The sequence below is a fragment of the Heteronotia binoei genome, chromosome 5 (genome assembly GCF_032191835.1).
Source record: "Heteronotia binoei isolate CCM8104 ecotype False Entrance Well chromosome 5, APGP_CSIRO_Hbin_v1, whole genome shotgun sequence".
Taxonomy (NCBI): Eukaryota; Metazoa; Chordata; class Lepidosauria; order Squamata; family Gekkonidae; genus Heteronotia; species Heteronotia binoei.
Genome location: NC_083227.1, coordinates 43,860,959 through 43,877,901, shown reverse-complemented (window position 1 = coordinate 43,877,901; position 16,943 = coordinate 43,860,959). Strand labels below are relative to the sequence as shown.

Here is a 16,943-nt window from a genome sequence, read left to right as displayed (position 1 = left end):
AATAGAGAGACTATTCAGAATCCATCCACCAAATGCCACATATGATATTGAGGATACTGGATTTATATCCCACCCTATACTCTGAATTTCAGAGTCTCAGAGTGGTCACAATCTCCACTACCTTTCCTACCCCCCCCCCCCACAACAGATACCCTGTGAGATAGGTGGGGCTGAGAGGGCTTTTGCATCAGCTGCCCTTTCAAGGACAACTCCTGCGAAAGCTATGGCTGACCCAAGGCCATTCCAGCAGGTGCAAGTGGAGGAGTGAGGAATCAAACCTGGTTCTGCCAGATAAGAGTACACGCACTTAACCACTACACCAAACTGGCTCTCAGTATCTGACTCTACATCTCTTCAAAGACTTTTATCCCTATTGTGTAACCCAACAAAGATGGCTTCCATGTGGATGCCTAGCTCCACCCTGCCTTTCAAACTGCTCCCCCCATGAACTTCCACACAACACTGCTGTATAATTAAGCACTGGCAGGTCCCCCTGGCAACCTGTGGGGGGGGGGGGGGTCGCCAGATCTAGGTTGGGAAACTCCTGGGGATGTGGGGTTGGAGCCTGGGGAGGACAGGGACCTTAGTCGGGTACAATGCCTTAGAGCCCACCCTCCAAAGCACCCATTTTCTCCAGGAGAACTGATCTCTGTAGTCTGGAGAGAAGCTGTCATCCCTAGTAATTGTTCAGCTTCCAGGTTTTCCACTGCCTCACTGTTTCTTTTCCCAAACATGCTTTAATGAGATCTTTCTGAAAAGATCACACTCAGCATAGGCTGGGACTCATGTGGTTGGGAAGGTGTCTATTTTGTGACCTCCCTACTCACTTCAGTACTATTTCCTTTCAGTCTTCTTGTGCCTCCCTCCCATACACACACACTTTATTTTTGTTAGCTTTTTTTTTAAAAAGTAGCTGCTACATCACTATAGTGTTAAAACACTATTTTAAAAAAGGAGGAAACCTTCTGGTGGTACAGGAGAAGGATATTGGCAGTCACAAGGGAATACTAAAGAAAACAACTGGACAGCCATGTTGGTCTGAAGTAGCAGAACAAAGCTCAAGTCCAGGGGCACCTTTAAGACCAACCAAGTTTTATTCAATGTAGAAGCTTTTGTGTGCATGCACACTTTCCCAGAAATGTATCTGAAGAAGAATGCGTGCGCATGAAAGCTTATACTCTGAATAAAACTTGGTTGGTCTTAAAGGTGCCCCTGGACTTGAGTTTGTTCTAAAGAAAACATCAAGAACCCTTCTCCTGCTGCCCCAATCATGTGTGGGTGTTCTGCATTTGCAGTGGCACCTAGTGCCCAATAGGGAATTATTCCCCATGTGGTGTGTGGATATAGCACCATCAAGTCACAGCACTGTCAAGCATCCCTGTAAGATTTTCCAGGCAGGGGACGTTCAGAGGCGGTTTGCCATCGCCTGCCTCTGCATAGCAATCCTAGTGTTATTTGGTGGTCTCCTATCCAAATACCGGCCAGGGCCAACCCTGCTTAGTTTGTGAGAACTTATGAGACTGGGCTAGCCCAGGTCAGGAGGTCTCAGTGTGGAAGCACCCAAACACTGACAGACAGGGCCAGCCCTGCCCCTAGGAAAACTAGACAATTGCCTAGGGCAATGGCCTTCTGGGGGTGCCAAACTGGGTACCCCCCAAGTGACTCAGTGACATTATCAGTGCTGGGGGGGAGGCAAAAGTTCGCCTTGCCTAGGGTGCCATACAGCCTAGGGCCAGCCCTGCTGACAGAGCAAAGGCTGGAAAGATCCCAAAGTGGCGGCTGAGGAGGATGAGGTGGGAGTCCATTTCAGCAAAAACCAAAAGGTAGTTTGTGGCACATGAAAGATTAAGTTATACTATATTAAAAAACAACAACATGCAGCTGGATTATTTTTGGGGTTGTTTTGTACAAGCAGGGGTCGTTTTGTAGAAAAACAGATGGCAGAGCTCAGTAGCACAACGCATTAGCATATGCTGCCACCCCCCCCCCCCAGCCAAAAGCGACCCCCCTCCCCATCTATCAACTAAAAATGGGACTGGGGATGGCATGGCTGTTATTACATAGCTTTTATTACATAGCTTGTTTGCACAGACACTGCCCGCCCTGCTCCCGTGTATGAAAGACCAAGTGGCTCCATAGATTTTGTACTTCCATAAATCGATGTTCATGTGCTCATGAAAACAAAGTATTAGTTAATTCAGCTAGCCAGGCAGGAGCAGAGATCAATTTCCATTTTTCTTCAGCTCACCCAATTAGATGAAATAAAGAACAAGGTGATCTGCTTCTGGATTCTACTCCTGGGACCCTCAAGATATTAAATGCCATGCGTAGGTCTGCTCTAGCAGACCACCACAGAGTTCCTACCAAACGCTGTGGATATTACTTGACATTTTAAAAAGGCAGGTTTTCATTAGAATTTCCAATATATGCTGTGACTAAAGCCCCTGCTTTACATAATTGCTCTGCTGTAAAATAATACCTGTTTAAGATGTTGTTCTGAGGAAACGCAAAATCACAGTGGTGGATGACGGCTTGCATTTTGTTTGGGGTTTTTTTAACGTTTTGATCTGCCAGCTTTGTGCCTGTCTGTCTCGGCAGCCGGGTGGGCAAAAGCTCCCGTTCCTGCCCAAGAGTGAGCATGCTCCAGCTTTTCCCAGCTGCAGAGTGGGCTGGTCCTGGAACAGGGCTGGAATGCGCCTTCTCTTTCTCGCTCTCCATGCACAGAGCTCTGTGCACACAGTGCTTTAAATTATCAAAATGCAGCTCGCACACCCATGAGCTTTCCCCCTCTTTATCTGGGGCAGACTCCTTCTGAAGGAGAACAAACAGGTCATTCCTCTAGAAGGAGGGGATCGGGGCGGGGGCAGCTGTGAGAAGGATAAAGGATCCCACTGCTCAGGCACCAATTGTGTTATGATGCGACGCAACTGGGGGAGGAGGAGGAAGCCAAAGATCCCCACCCAGTTCAAAAGGCAGCTCTCAGGGCAAACGCACAAAGCCCATGCTGCCTAGGGTGACCAAATGATCTGTTTTGGAGAGTTAGTTTGCTTGGAAAGGTGTGTTTCTTAACATAATGATCTTCACAGAACTGATCAACTGCACTCAGTTTCCAGTGTGCCCTGGCAGACTCGGGATTAGGATGCCTGAACTCAAAGCCCACATTTGCCATGGAGACACCTTTGCCTTTTGACAAGTCAGTGTCAAGGTTATATCACATGCAACGTGTTTTTTTCTAGATGTAAACACAGATGCCATATAAAAATGTCAGGGGAAGACCGTTTGACTCGTCTGCTGCTAATGACAGGTTTGAAGGCTGCAACTGACCTTGACAGCCCAGACTAGCCTGGTTTTATCCAATCTTGGAAGCTAAGCAGGGTCAGCCCTTGTTGGTAATGGCATGAGAGGTCACAAAGGAGTGCCAGGGTCACTGTGCAGAGGCTCACTGGAAAATGTGGTTTTGAGGAGAGTTTTACGGATACTACAGGCTGCCCCAAAGACAAACAGATAGGTTCTAGATCAAATCAAGCCTGATCTCTCCATAGAAGCTGAAATGACTAAACTGAGGCTAATGTGTTTGGGTCACATTATGAAAAGACTAGAGTCACTGGGAAAGAGAATAATGCTAGGAAAAGGCAGCAGAAAAAGAGGAAGACCCATCATGAGATGGACTGGCAAAGTAAAGAGAATCTGTGGCCCTCAGTCTGCAAGACCTGAGCAAGGCTGTTAACAATAGGATGCTTTGCAGGTCATTCATTCATAAGGTCATCATAAATCAGAAGCACCTTTATGGCACTTAACGCAAGCACACTTACACACAGACATGCAGGCAATGGCATTCTCCTTCTGAATGTTTCTGATCTTGAAAACACTATGGAGTTTCCACTGGCTGTGCCTTGATGGCAATAAAATAAAACCTTAAAAATAGGAAGATGATGATATCGGATTTATATCCCACCCTGTACTCTGAATCTCAGAGTCTCAAAGCAGTCACAATCTCCTTTACCTCCCCACCCCCTGCCCACAACAGACACCCTGTGAGGTAAGTGGGGCTGAGAGAGCTCTCACAGCAGCTGCCCTTTCAAGGACAATCTTTACAAGAGCTATGGCTGACCCAAGGCCATTCCAGCAGGTGCAAATGGAGGAGTGGGGAATCAAACCCGGTTCTCCCAGATAAGAGTCTGTGGACTTAACCACTACACCAAACTGGCTTTAGGAGCAACCTATCCTGCAAAACATACAGGTATTAGAAATGGCATCTAGATGAATGATAGTGATACAGTATTCAATGCTTTGCTGAAGTGCACTGAAATATCAGCTGAGCTGTGATAGCCACAGGCAAGAGCCAGGTGTTCCCAATTAAGCTTAACAAGGTGTGGGTTTTTTGGGGTTTTTTTTAAACCCTTATGCAGATAGATATCTAAATGTGTTTCTTCTCATCATGGTCTTGCAAGGAGGGGTGGCAGATAGTTTTTATTCATTCACAAGATAACCGTTCTGCTCTAAAAACGGATTTGGACAGAAACCAAACTGTGGGTAAGAAAATAGCTGGGGGTCTTAGGATGTCATATCCTTTTCTTCTTTTACTCCCAGCTCAACGGCCTGCTTGTGGATGGGACTGTGACTGAAACAGCCCAAACAAATTGTTTTCTTCAGCCTATAAGGCACTAGAAAATCAGCTGATTTCCCCCCCCCCTAACCATATTTGGTTTCTATCATTAACACAGTGGCACCAGAGTGATGCTTGAGTGTGATTCAGACATTAACAGTGAGAGAATCCACACAAGTCAAGTCTTCCGGCCACAAGATGAATAAAGCTCCCTTTAGGCTAAGATTTGGGAACTCTAAAAGTGGTTTTAACCCAGCAACAAAGGCTTAATGGCCAACTGCCACATATGAGTTTCATCAGGGTGCCATCATAAGGAACTGCTGTAACTTCAGGGTGAGGGGAACATGAGTGTTCCTTAATCCCCACCACATTGCCTCTCCAGCAAGACACACGAAAACATATCAGAAAAGTCAAGGACTTTATTTCTACCAAAAAGGGGGACAGTTCACCCTGAGCAACATCAATTGAGAGGCGATGACTGGTGCAGGCATCAGAGTCTACTCCACTGCAGTGGCATTTTCCGAATGTTCACTGAGCCAGTGGGATAAACGGGGCACATTATGCCACACAGGGAGAATGGGTTAGATTTAACCAGCTTTACAGAGGTGAAAAAAAGGAGGAGGGGATCCCCTTTGCCCACCAAAAAGGGTTTGCTGGGGATCATGGGACCTGCATTACTAAAAGCTGCATGGGTCAGGGGTCCAAAAGAAGGCGAATGCGTCAAAAAGCTGACTGGATCCAGCCCAATACATACTACATGTTGGGAGGGGGTGGAAGACAGGCACTGTTTTGTCTTTAGGAAAACATGTGGCCAGGGGTGGAATTCTAGCAGGAGCTCCTTTGTATATTAGGCCACACACCCCTGATGTAGCCAATCCTCCAAGAGCTTACAAAAAAGAACCTTGTAAGCTCTTGGAGGATTGGCTACATCAGAGGTGTGTGACCTAATATGCAAAGGAGCTCCTGCTAGAATTCCAACCCTACATGTGGCCACTTGTAAACAGAAGGGAAACAAATCTGGCTCTGTCAGACTGGGATAAAGAGCTGGGCAAGAGCCTTGCGGTAGGGTAGTTCTGGAATGCCAACCAGCCTGTGGTCCTCTTCAAGGCAAATAAGTAAATGCATGGAACTGACTTACACTGAATCAGATCATCAGTCCATCAAGGCCAGTATTGTCTTCAGGGTTTCAGGTATAGGTCTTCCACGTTATCAACTACCTGATCCTTTTAACTGGAGATGCTGGGGATTGAACCTGGGACCTTCTGTATGCCAAGCAGATGCTCTGCCACTGAGCCACGGCCCTTTCTGTTTACAAGTAAGCAAGGTCGCCATAGTAGGAGAGGAAACATGCCATGGATGGTGCTGCAGTTGAGAAGGAAGACCTTTCCTGCTGGCCAGAGAAGGCAATCGGAAGCCATTGGGATCAACAGCTGTTCACAGACATTATCTCTTATGAAGCCATGCAGTTCTTTCTTGAAGACTGCCTGTGTTTATGGCTATTACCAGTTCCCAGAGACCACGAAACTGAGAGAAGTGGGAAAGGAAAATTTACCAAACCTTGGGTGGAATAAGAGGCACTTTTCTATAGTGGAAGGTTCAGACAAGATGCTGAATTGCTTTTGCTCACTCTTTTTTGTTTGCTTGAGGAAAGGTTTGTGTCTTCATCTGTTATTTACCAACAGTAGAGATAGCCGCGGGGTCATAAGCCTAAGAAGAATCAGGCATTCTATTCAAACTCGTTCAATCCCCAAGGCCTAGAGAGATAGACAGCAACTGGAAGGCTGCAGCCAAATTTTCAGCAACAGCTGGCACAGTTGGAATGTTGTTTTTGTGGCACCCACTCATCTTTTTCACAGCCTGGGATCATAGGCCAAAGGGCCTGGGTGGCTTAGGAAGTGCTTTGTTTCCTTGGCGATAGCAAAAAAATCCTGAGGAAGGCAGGAAGAGGTTGAGGGGAATTATTCCACAAACAGAATTAGGGTGGACATGTTCCATCTCTCTGGAAAATACCCATAGGCATATATATTTTTCTAATTACCTCACTCTGAGGCCTAGGACATACATGGACTCAACATAATTGCATCTATATGAGATTTTGCCACTAGAATTGTTCTTCTAGGCCTGGCTCCAGTTAGGCCTACCTGGTACAGTGTATAGGACTGATTTTGCAACTATGGACAAGGCCTCAGAGACTAGCTGGACACTGACTTGTATGGGAGAATCCCACTGAAGTAGAGCATGGAGCTGGCAGAAGTCAGGCCTGAGGCTTTGATGGTAGAAACCTTGGCCCTAGCAGGTAGCATAGGCAGTGGATTTTTCCCGTATGTACTGTAGCAGTTCCTTCGCCTTCTTCTCCAGCATCTGCAGCTCTGTTGCTTTTTCCTGCATCTTTCTTTCGTTGGCCTCAAAGCGCTCTTCCAACTCTAGTTGGGGGGGAAGCAAAGCCTTGTGTGAATCTTTTTCTCTCCCAGGGTTGTACCAGAACTCACAAAGCTCCCCTAACAGAAAGGCAGGTTTCAGAAGCCGGAGACATTTGCCCACTGAAGTAACAACAGTGTTTCCGTGGGGAAGTGGTAACAAAAGACATATTGTGGTTCAAATGCCTCCTGAGAGACCGAGCTATGAACCAAGATAGGGGTGCCAACCTCCAAGTGGCACCTGGCAATCTCTCTCTATTACAACTGATCTCCAGATGACCAAGATAGGTTCCCCTGGAGAAAATGGCTGCTTTGGAGAGTGGACTGTAGGGTATTACACCCTGCTAAAGTCCCTCCCCAACCCAAACCCCACCACCCCAAGGCTCCACTTCCAAAATCTCGAGATATTTCCAAACTCAGAACTGGCAATCCTAAAGACTTACCAGGTCCAAGTCTTAACTATTACCATACATTTATTTACTTCACTTATACCCCATTTTTCTCCCCATTAGGGATCTAAAATGGCTTATATCATTCTCCTGTCCTCCATTTTATCCTTACAATGAACTCACTAGGCAAGATCCAAGTGGGCAGCCATGTTGATCTGGAGCAGTAGAACAAAGTAGTAGTCAAGCTGCAAAAGTTAGCCCACATTTCCTCAGCACCAGCATTCAAGTACAATGAGATAGTGGCCTGCAGGCCTGCCATTCTACAAAGCAAACTCTGGAGCCTTCTTGAAGATTACAGTTAGACGTCTTCCCACAGAACAGCCATTTTTGTTGGAGGGAGGTTCCTTAGCGCTGAAGGGACTTCCTCCAGCCTAATGTAGGATAAATGCCCTCTTCCTCCCTCAGGAGTATTGAAATGACTACTAAAATGCTGTGGAAGCTATGCTGTATAACTGCTAAGTATTATTGTCCACTATAGTCTTTTTTAAATGACAAGCCAGCCCCTATTGGCTTCAGAAGCAAGTTCCTGCAAGCCTCTGAATGCTCTGCTTTACAGATTCCCACCACCCCTCAATAATCTCTGACTTGCTGAAATAGCACAACATTGCTTTCCCCATATAAAACATGCATCTCTTGTACTTTAGAAACAGCCATACCAACTCATGATGCTGTATCAAAAATCAGAACAGAACTTCCACTGTTCTACTATAGAAAAAGAGCTGGTTTTTATACCCCGCTTTTCACTACCAAAAGGAATATCAGAGAGGCTTACAATACCTTCCCTTCCTCTCCCCACAAAAGGCACCTTGTAAGGTGAGAGACAGTTCGGTGTAGTGGTTAAGTGCACGGACTCTTATCTGGGAGAATCGGGTTTGTTTCCCCACTCCTCCACATGCACCTGCTGGAATGACCTTGGGTCAGCCATAGCTCTCGCAGGAGTTGTCCTTGAAAGGGCAGCTGCTGTGAGAGCCCTCTCAGCCCCACCCACCTCACAGGGTGTGGGGGGAGAAGATATAGGAGATTGTAAGCCGCTCTAAGTCTCTGATTCAGAGAGAAGGGTGGGATATAAATCTGCAATTCTTCTTCTTTTAAGCGGGGCTGAGAGAGTTCTCAGAAAGCTGTGACTGACCCAAGGTCACCCAGCAGCTGCATGGGGAGGAGACAGAAATCAAACGCGGTTCTCCAGATTAGAGTCTGCTGCTCTTTAACCACTACACCAAACTGGCTCTCTAGGTTTCTTGCTTCTGTTACCATAAAAACAGGTTGCTTACCTGTAACTGATGATCTTCGAGTGGTCATCTGTGCAGTCACACACATGGGTCTTGCCGCAGGCAACGGATCCATACCTCGGAGCTCCAATAGCTCGCCTATAACGTCTTTTGGCGCGCTTTCCTCCCGCTCTGGGGAGCAGGCAGCGACCGCGCATGCCTGGAGCGGGGGGAGAGCGCCCATTCCACTCAGTTTCTTCCAGCCGCCGCCGGCAGTGACACTATACACGGTTAAGGAACCATTACAAGAGGCCAGCAGCGGGGAAGGCTGGGTGGGCGTGTGTGACTGCACAGATGACCACTCGAAGATCATCAGTTACAGGTAAGCAACCTGTTTATCTTCTTCGTGGTCTCTGTGCAGTCCCACACATGGGTGACTAGCCAGCTGGATGACCTGGAGGAGGGTGCTGGTAAAGAAGAAAGTTAGTCACAGGAAGCAATCAGATCACATGCAAGTACGCAATCAACCATCATGTGACATGGTATGCAGTGTAAAGATGGAAGCGGATGCACTCACCCCTGGCTTCAGTGGAAGATGGATCTGAGGACCGCTTGACCGAAGGAGGCGTCACGTCTCGCACGAACGTCCAGCGCGTAATGGGAGACGAACGTGGATGGAGAGGACCAGGATGCAGCCGCACAAATGTCCTCTAGAGAAACGCCTTGTAGAAAGGCCGAAGACGTCGAGACCGCTCTAGTAGAGTGGGCCTTAAGGCCTTCGGGCAAAGGCTGCTTAGCCAGTTTGTAGCACAACCTGATGGCACTGACTACCCACTTCGACAGACGTTGGGTAGAAATTTTAAGACCCTTACGAGGGTTTCCGTAGGCCACAAACAGGTTAGGGTCCTTACGGAAGGGTTGTGTACGGTCAAGGTAGAAGGATAAAGCCCTTCTAACGTCCAAGGAATGCAGGGCTCGTTGACCCTGGTCGGATGGGTTGGGGAAAAAGGTTGGTAATGAAGTAGAGGTTGCTAGATGGAATTGGGAGACAACCTTAGGCAGGAACACAGGGTCCGGTCGCAAAACAACTTTGTCCTTGTGGAAAATAGTGTAGGGAGGATCGTAGCGGAAGGCGCATAAGTCACTTGCCCGTTTACCCGAGGTAAGGGCTACAAGTAATGCTGTCTTCCAGGAAAGAAGGTTGAGGTCTATGGTAGCCATAGGCTCAAAAGGGGCTTTCATCAGGCAGGAAAGGACTAACGATAAACTCCACGTCGGAACAAAGGGCTTAACAGGTGGGTTGAGGTGCAACATGCCCCTGAGAAAGGACTTTGATAAAGGGTGGGAAAACACAGTCTTGCCGTCAATCGGAGTGTGGAAAGCGGAAACCGCAGAAAGGTGAACCTTCACGGAGGAATAACAAAGTCCCGATTTCTGGAGAGAAAGTAGATAGTCCAGGATTAGGGGAAGTGGAGCTGTTTCCGGCTGCAGATGAGAAGATGTCGCAAAGGAGCAGAAGCGCTTCCATTTACGCTGATAAGAGAGTCTCGTGGAAGGCTTTCTTGCGTTGAGGATGACATTGGCTACCTCTGTTGAGAGGAAGGTGGCTGTATTCTCCAGGCGGTCAGGGCCAGGACCCGAGGGTTGTGATGAAGAACCTGACCGTTGGCTTGAGAGAGGAGGTCGCCCGCAGGAGGAAGCCGGCAGTAAGTGTGGCGTGATAGTTGAAGCAGCCTCGTGAACCACGGTTGCCGAGGCCACCATGGCGCAATGAGGATGCAGTCTGTGCCATCCCGAGTTATTTTCACCAACACACGTGTCAGAAGGGGGGTCGGTGGAAAGAAGTAATGAAGGGGACCTGTCCAATTGTGCAGAAATGCGTCGTTGCCCCTCCTGCAATAAAACTGAGGACACTTGGCATTGTTCCTGGATGCAAAGGCGTCCACCTTGGGTGTTCCGAAGCAACGGAAGATGCTCCGAAGGTAGATCGGATTGATGGACCATTCGTGGTCGTCTACGCGAAACCTGCTGAGGGAGTCGGCCAAGATGTTTTCCACACCGGGGAGATGAATGGCAGTCATGAATATGTTGTGCTTGACGCACCATTCCCAGAGCAGTACGGCTATACGGCAGAGACGGAGGGATCTGGTGCCCCCTTGCTTGTTTATGTAATAAACAGTTGCCATATTGTCCGTAGAGATCTGAACATGTTGATCCCTTATTAGTGGAAGAAATGATTGAAGCGCTCTGTGCACCGCGATCAGTTCTAAGCAATTTATATGCATGAGGCTCTCGGTGGTCGTCCAAAGCCCTCTGACAGTTTTGTCCTCTAGGTGGGCTCCCCATCCCCACTTGGAGGCATCTGTTGTTATTGTGGCCGTCGGGGAAGTCGGTAGAAACGGCTTGCCCTCTAGGAGATTGTTGGGTACAGTCCACCACGTGAGAGATAGAAGCGCTCTCTGTGGAACAGTGAGCAGAACAGATTGCAGTTGCGTTTGAGGGTTGTAGGCTCGAACAAACCAGATCTGTAGTTGTCGCATTCGCAGTCTGGCAAAGCGAAGGACAGATGTCGTAGCGGCCATAAGGCCCAGCAGGCGTTGGATTGTGAACGCAGACTGACGGGGTTGTTGTTGAACTGACTTGGCTAGAGCAATAATGGTGTGAGCCCGATCCTCGGGGAGAAAGGCTCGATGTAGGGAGGTGCAGAGAAGGGCGCCTATAAACTTGAGGTCCTGGGTCGGTGTGAGGTGCGATTTTGATGCATTCACGCGAAGGCCCAGGGAGCTCAGAAGAGTGAGAGCTGTGTCGAGGTTGTGCTCCAATTGCTGTTGTGTCGGGGCCACAAGGAGCCAGTCGTCGATGTATGGGAAGACTGGGATGTTCCGAGTGCGAAGCGCAGCTGCCACAACGGCCATGCACTTGGTGAACACGCGCGGCGCAGTGGAAAGGCCGAAAGGTAGGGACACATATTGGTAGTGGTCCCGGCCCATGGCAAATCGCAGATACTTCCGATGTTGAGGTCGAATGGTCACATGGAAGTAGGCGTCCTGAAGGTCTAGGGAGGCCATCCAGGAATTCCTGGGAATAAGGGGCAGGATGGATTGCAGGGAGATCATTCTGAACTTCCTGTATGCGATGTGCTTGTTGAGCTTCCTTAGATCTAGAATGGGACGCCTTCCTCCATCCCTCTTGGGAACAAGGAAGTATCTTGAATAGAAGCCTGTCCCCTGATGTAGGGGGGGAACGGGTTCTATGGCTTCCTTGTGGAGCAAGTCCAGAATCTCCTGACGGAGGAGAGAAGACGGAGGGGTAGCTATGAAATAGTGGTGGCGAGGTGGAGAAATGAACTCGATTGCGTAACCTAGACGCACGATGGTCAGCACCCAGGAGTCGGATGTTATCGAGTTCCAAGTGGGAAGGAATGGTGACAGACGTGTGTGGAGAAACGGTTCGGGGAAGTCAAAGAGACTGCTTAGAAGGAAGAGAGGATTTTTTAGGCTGTTGTGACCGCGGCCTTTGTTGGAACTGAGGTTTCTGCTGGCCAGTCTTTCTCTTCCAGAAGTCAGTTCGCTTAGGCGACCTTTGACGTCTTTGAAATGATGGTCTCCAGGGCTTTGCACGGTTGGATTGCTGGGAGAACGGTTGGGAAACTCCCAAGCGCTTAGCACGCTTACGGCCGTCATCCACCGAGGCTAGGACTTCGTCAGTAGAAGCATGGAAAAGGCCGAGGCCATCGAAGGGGAGGTCTTCGATCTTTTGTTTAATGTCCGGTTGCAAATTTGTGGACCTCAGCCAGGCGTGGCGACGTAGAGCGACAGAGGACGCGAAGACCCTGGAAGAGCAGGAGACAGCATGGCGTATGGTGTTGATCTGTTGCTTAGACACTCTAGACAGCTCTGATACCAAGCCGGAGGCCGTTCTCTGGGAGGGTTCAGGAAGGGCGGGAATGAGAGGAGTAAATTGGTTGGCCAAGTTGAAGACATAGGCCGAAAAGTAGGCTAAGTAGTTGTTCAGTTTAGAATTAGTGGAGGCAAGGTTGAAGATCTTCCTCGCCAGGGTGTCTAATTTCCTGCCTTCACGGTCAGGAGGTGTCGGATGCCTGGATGGTTTAGCCTTGGTGGCTGAGTGTACGATGATAGAGTTGGGTGCCGGATGAGAAGCAAGAAATTTAGCCTCAGGAGCGTGAACTCTGTAAAGAGAGTCAAAGCGTTTTGCGGTTGGTGGGACCGAGGCAGGTTTGTCCCAGGTTTCGCGGAGGCCTTCGAGGTGCACCGGAAGCATGGGAAGTAGAGAGCCAGGTGGAAAGTCCGTTTGCACAAGGTCGTGTACAACGTCAGAAACTTTTGGTGAGTCCGACGGAAGAGTAATGTTGAGGGCTTCGGCCATGGTGGTAATCAGATGGAGATAGGCCTTGGACGCATCAGATGGAGAGAGTCGGGGCTGTGGTACCGAGTCTGAGGCTACCGAATCAGGGCGGTCCTCGGAGTCTGAGGATGCTGACGATTCAAGGTCGGAGCGAGAATCCTCACCCGAAGGAGGATGAGGAGACCGGATCGGGTCCGAAGGAACAGACTTAGCTTTCACCGTCTGGGCAGGTTGGTCTGTGGGAGTGGAGACCGGGGGAGCAGCCGAGGCCGAGGCTGAAGGAGTGCGCGGTCTAGCGTCTTCTGCCTGGTAGTGGTCCCGGGATCGCTGTAGATCAGAGTGACGTACGCATTCCCGAAGCCTAGCACGGAGTCGAGGGGAATAGCGAGAGTAATCAGGCTCTCGGATCCGATCAAGCTCTCGGATCCGATCACGAGGATAGGCATGTTCACGGGTCCGATCTTGATCACGGGGTGGAGAAGAGAGGTCCCGGACGAAACCACGGGAACGTGGCTCTCGGGTTCGATCTCGAGAGTAATCACGGGGTCGAGGGGAAGAGAGGTCACGGTCGAAACCACGAGCCCGTGGAGAGTCGCGGAGTTGCCGGGAGAAGTCACGGAGTCGATCACGGGGTCTAGGAGAGTCCTCGTAGCGGTACGGGGAGTAACCTGAACCCTCCAGAGATGGAGACCGAGAAGGGCGATGGAAACGGGAGTAGTGCCGGCCGTATCTGGGAGTGGCATAGTAGTCGCGATAAAAATCCGAGGAGTCGGAGTCTCGGCGCCTACGTGGTGATCTGGAGCGGTCCTCGAGGAGCGGCGACCGGGATCGGACTCGACGTGAGGGAGAACGAGAGCGACCTTTGTTTGAGGCCTGAGCGGCCGAGTCCTTGTACAGGGGAGAAATCCCGATGTCTCGGAAGTCCTTATACAGGGGAGAAATCCCGATGTCTCGGAAGGATCCGATTCGAAGCGGAGGTTTAAGATATGTCTGGGTAGATTCTGTGGTGAGATCGGGTTCAAGAAAGTCGGTCGGGACCACGCTGTGCACCGAAGGCGAACGAGAGTGGACTGGAATAACCTCCACAGCTGTGGATGTGTGAGGCGTCAGTTGAGGCATGTCGGTGATGACGTCCGACGGAGTCGACAACTCGGGCGGAAGAGCAGGTTGAGTTGGAGTCGCAGGATCCATAGACGTCGATGACGAGATTGGAGTCTGAGGCTTCTTGGGAGCCGAGTGCGCGTGGAGTTTTCTCGGAGCCGGATCGGCCGATCCGGAGTGACGAGATTTTTTATGCGCCGGGTCCGTAGATTCCAAATGGCGCGATTTTTTCGAAGCCTTATGGCCGGTCTCAGCGTGCTTCACGGCCTTTTTGTCGGACTTGGGTTTCTGTTTGGAGAGAGACACGTCCGTAGAAGCCGAATCTCCCGCTTGTTGTCGGGGAGGCGGCGAGTCCGATGCGGGCATAGCCTTTAAGGACAACTCAATTAGGAAACTCCGGAGCCTTGCCGCACGGTTTTTCCGGGCCTGCTTTCCGAAGTTCGCACAATGGGGGCAGGAATCAACTCGGTGAGCTTCCCCCAAGCAAAAAAGGCAGTGGCTGTGGCCGTCTGAAGAAGGAATTTTGGTCCCACAGTGCGTGCACTTTTTGAAGGTAACTTTCCCTTCCATGCGCTCCGGACAAGGGAGGGGGGGGAAGGGAGAAAAGGGGAAAGACAGCGCAGAACGGGGTTTTCCTTTTTTTTTTTTTTTAGGGACGAAAGCGAAGATAAAAGAAAGAGAAATACGATACCAGGTGAAGGAAAAAGGAGGTTAACGATGAGGTAACAGACGAGCTAAGGAGGAACGCAGCGAGGAAGGTGTTGTCCGGGCGGCGGTAGGAAAGAAACTGAGTGGAATGGGCGCTCTCCCCCCGCTCCAGGCATGCGCGGTCGCTGCCTGCTCCCCAGAGCGGGAGGAAAGCGCGCCAAAAGACGTTATAGGCGAGCTATTGGAGCTCCGAGGTATGGATCCGTTGCCTGCGGCAAGACCCATGTGTGGGACTGCACAGAGACCACGAAGAAGATCAATGAGTTGTACAGGGTGTTGAGAGGCTGGCAACTGTGTGGAGATCCACCTGATATGCATGGTCACCACATTGTCTGAATGGGCAAATGCATGTATTTTTCATGTGTGTACAAGCTTGAGCATGCGTGAACTGACCGCTGGATTATCCAGGGTTCTAGTTCCCATCATGTACGAAAGCTGTATGCGCAAGAACAACATGCATGTTATTCCAATTCAGACAACACTGCGACAATGTGTATTGGGAACATTCATGGTGGTGGATGCTCCCAATATGCATTGAATATTCATTCAATGAAATTGCTGAGCAGTCAGGTTAGAACAGATAAAAGGAAGTACTTCTTCACCCAAAGGGTGATTAACACATGGAATGCACTACCACATGAGGTGGTGACGGCTGCCAGCGTAGACAGCTTTAAGAAGGGATTGGATAAACATATGGAGCAGAGGTCCATCAGTGGCTATTAGCCACAGCATATTGATGGAACTCTCTGTCTGGGGCAGTGATGCTCTGTATTCTTGGTGCTTGGGGGGGGGGGGTGCACAGTGGGAGGGCTTCCAGTGTCCTGACCCCACTGATGGACCTTCTGATGGCACCTGGTTTTTTGGCCACTATGTGACACAGAGTGTTGGATTGAATGGGCCATTGGCCTGATCCAAGATGGCTTCTCTTATGTTCTTATGCTGCTGGACTCCCAGTACATTTGGTGCCTAAAGTTTGAAAAGGGCTACTTGCTAAGTGAGAAAAGTGACACATTCCCCCACAACCATGTCCCTCTCGTGGCTTTGCTCAGTAATCCTTGCAGCATCCTTACCATCCACCTTTCTCTTGCTGCTGTTCGCTTTGTCAAGGAGCTTCTGTGCTTCCATCTTCAGCCTCATCAGCCTTTGCAATGAGTCCCCTCCTCCAGGCTGGTTTTCCAATTGCTTCTGCAAGTCCTGGTATTTTTGCATCACTTTCTCCACCTCCTGGAGAGAGAGATCAACAGTCATCATTGTGGCAAATGGACCAGAGAAAAACTGGCAGCCTGCCTCATAGTGCATCCGGAAGAATGAAGCTGGCACGGGATATGCAACTGGGACACATCACAGTGTGTGAATATGTATGTGTGAAGGGGACGGGGGGGGGGGGAATCTGAACAGAGGTGCTTATCTTTTTCTGGGGTCAGACAGAATCTGCTGTCCTGTCTTCTTGGCATGGTCTCCAAAGTACCACCACACCAAGTTTATAGGCTAAAGCCTGGTACACAACAGATGCCTTGGAGTGTGATGCTGGTTTAGAGGAGGCCTGGAGGGTGGTGAGTTGGCAGTAGATAGTCTCAAGGCAGCCAGCAGGGCTGGATTAACAATTAGGCCAAATAGGCACTGGCTTTTGGGCCCCCACACCTTTAGGGGCTCCAGGCTAGCTTTCCCCCTGGTTTTCCTCCTGCTTACAGCCCTCCCAGCCTGCATGAGCAGCCAGCAACTGAGCCACTCTTTGCCTGGCTTGCCTGGTGAGGCGGCTGCTAACGGCATCACCAAGTTTGCCTCTCCCCCACAGCTTTGTCAAAGGGGCTATTGAGAAGGTGCCTGCAGGCTGCAGCAGGGGTTGCAGGCAGTGGGGTGGGCACTCCAACTCTTGAGATAATTTGCGAGGCCCCCCTCCCCAAGATTTTGACTGCGTAGGGGCCTCCACAGGGTTTAATCCGGCACTGGCAGCTGGATGTGGATCATTAGAAAGAGCACTCTGCCCACGCTCAACATGCATACACTGCTTATTTGTGTGTGCTTGGTCATTTATTTTTACATGAAGCAGGTGTGAAAAGGTGCAGTTGGGAACAAAAGTTCACATGGG

At 49.8% G+C, this 16,943-nt stretch overlaps 1 protein-coding gene across 2 annotated transcripts in view; it reads right to left on the bottom strand.

Annotated features, from left to right (window-relative positions):
* Positions 1–5,787: 5,787 nt before the first annotated feature.
* LOC132572404 (laminin subunit beta-1-like) overlaps positions 5,788–16,943 on the bottom strand; it is a 95,997-nt gene continuing 84,841 nt past the window's right edge. For both annotated transcript variants that reach the window (XM_060239364.1, XM_060239363.1), the window contains exons 34-35: positions 15,925–16,078; positions 5,788–7,029 (exon numbers count right to left, since the gene is read on the bottom strand). In XM_060239364.1, the coding sequence (XP_060095347.1) occupies positions 6,896–7,029; positions 15,925–16,078 (288 nt within the window). In that variant the 3' untranslated portion in view covers positions 5,788–6,895. The remainder of the gene's footprint in view (positions 7,030–15,924; positions 16,079–16,943) is intronic.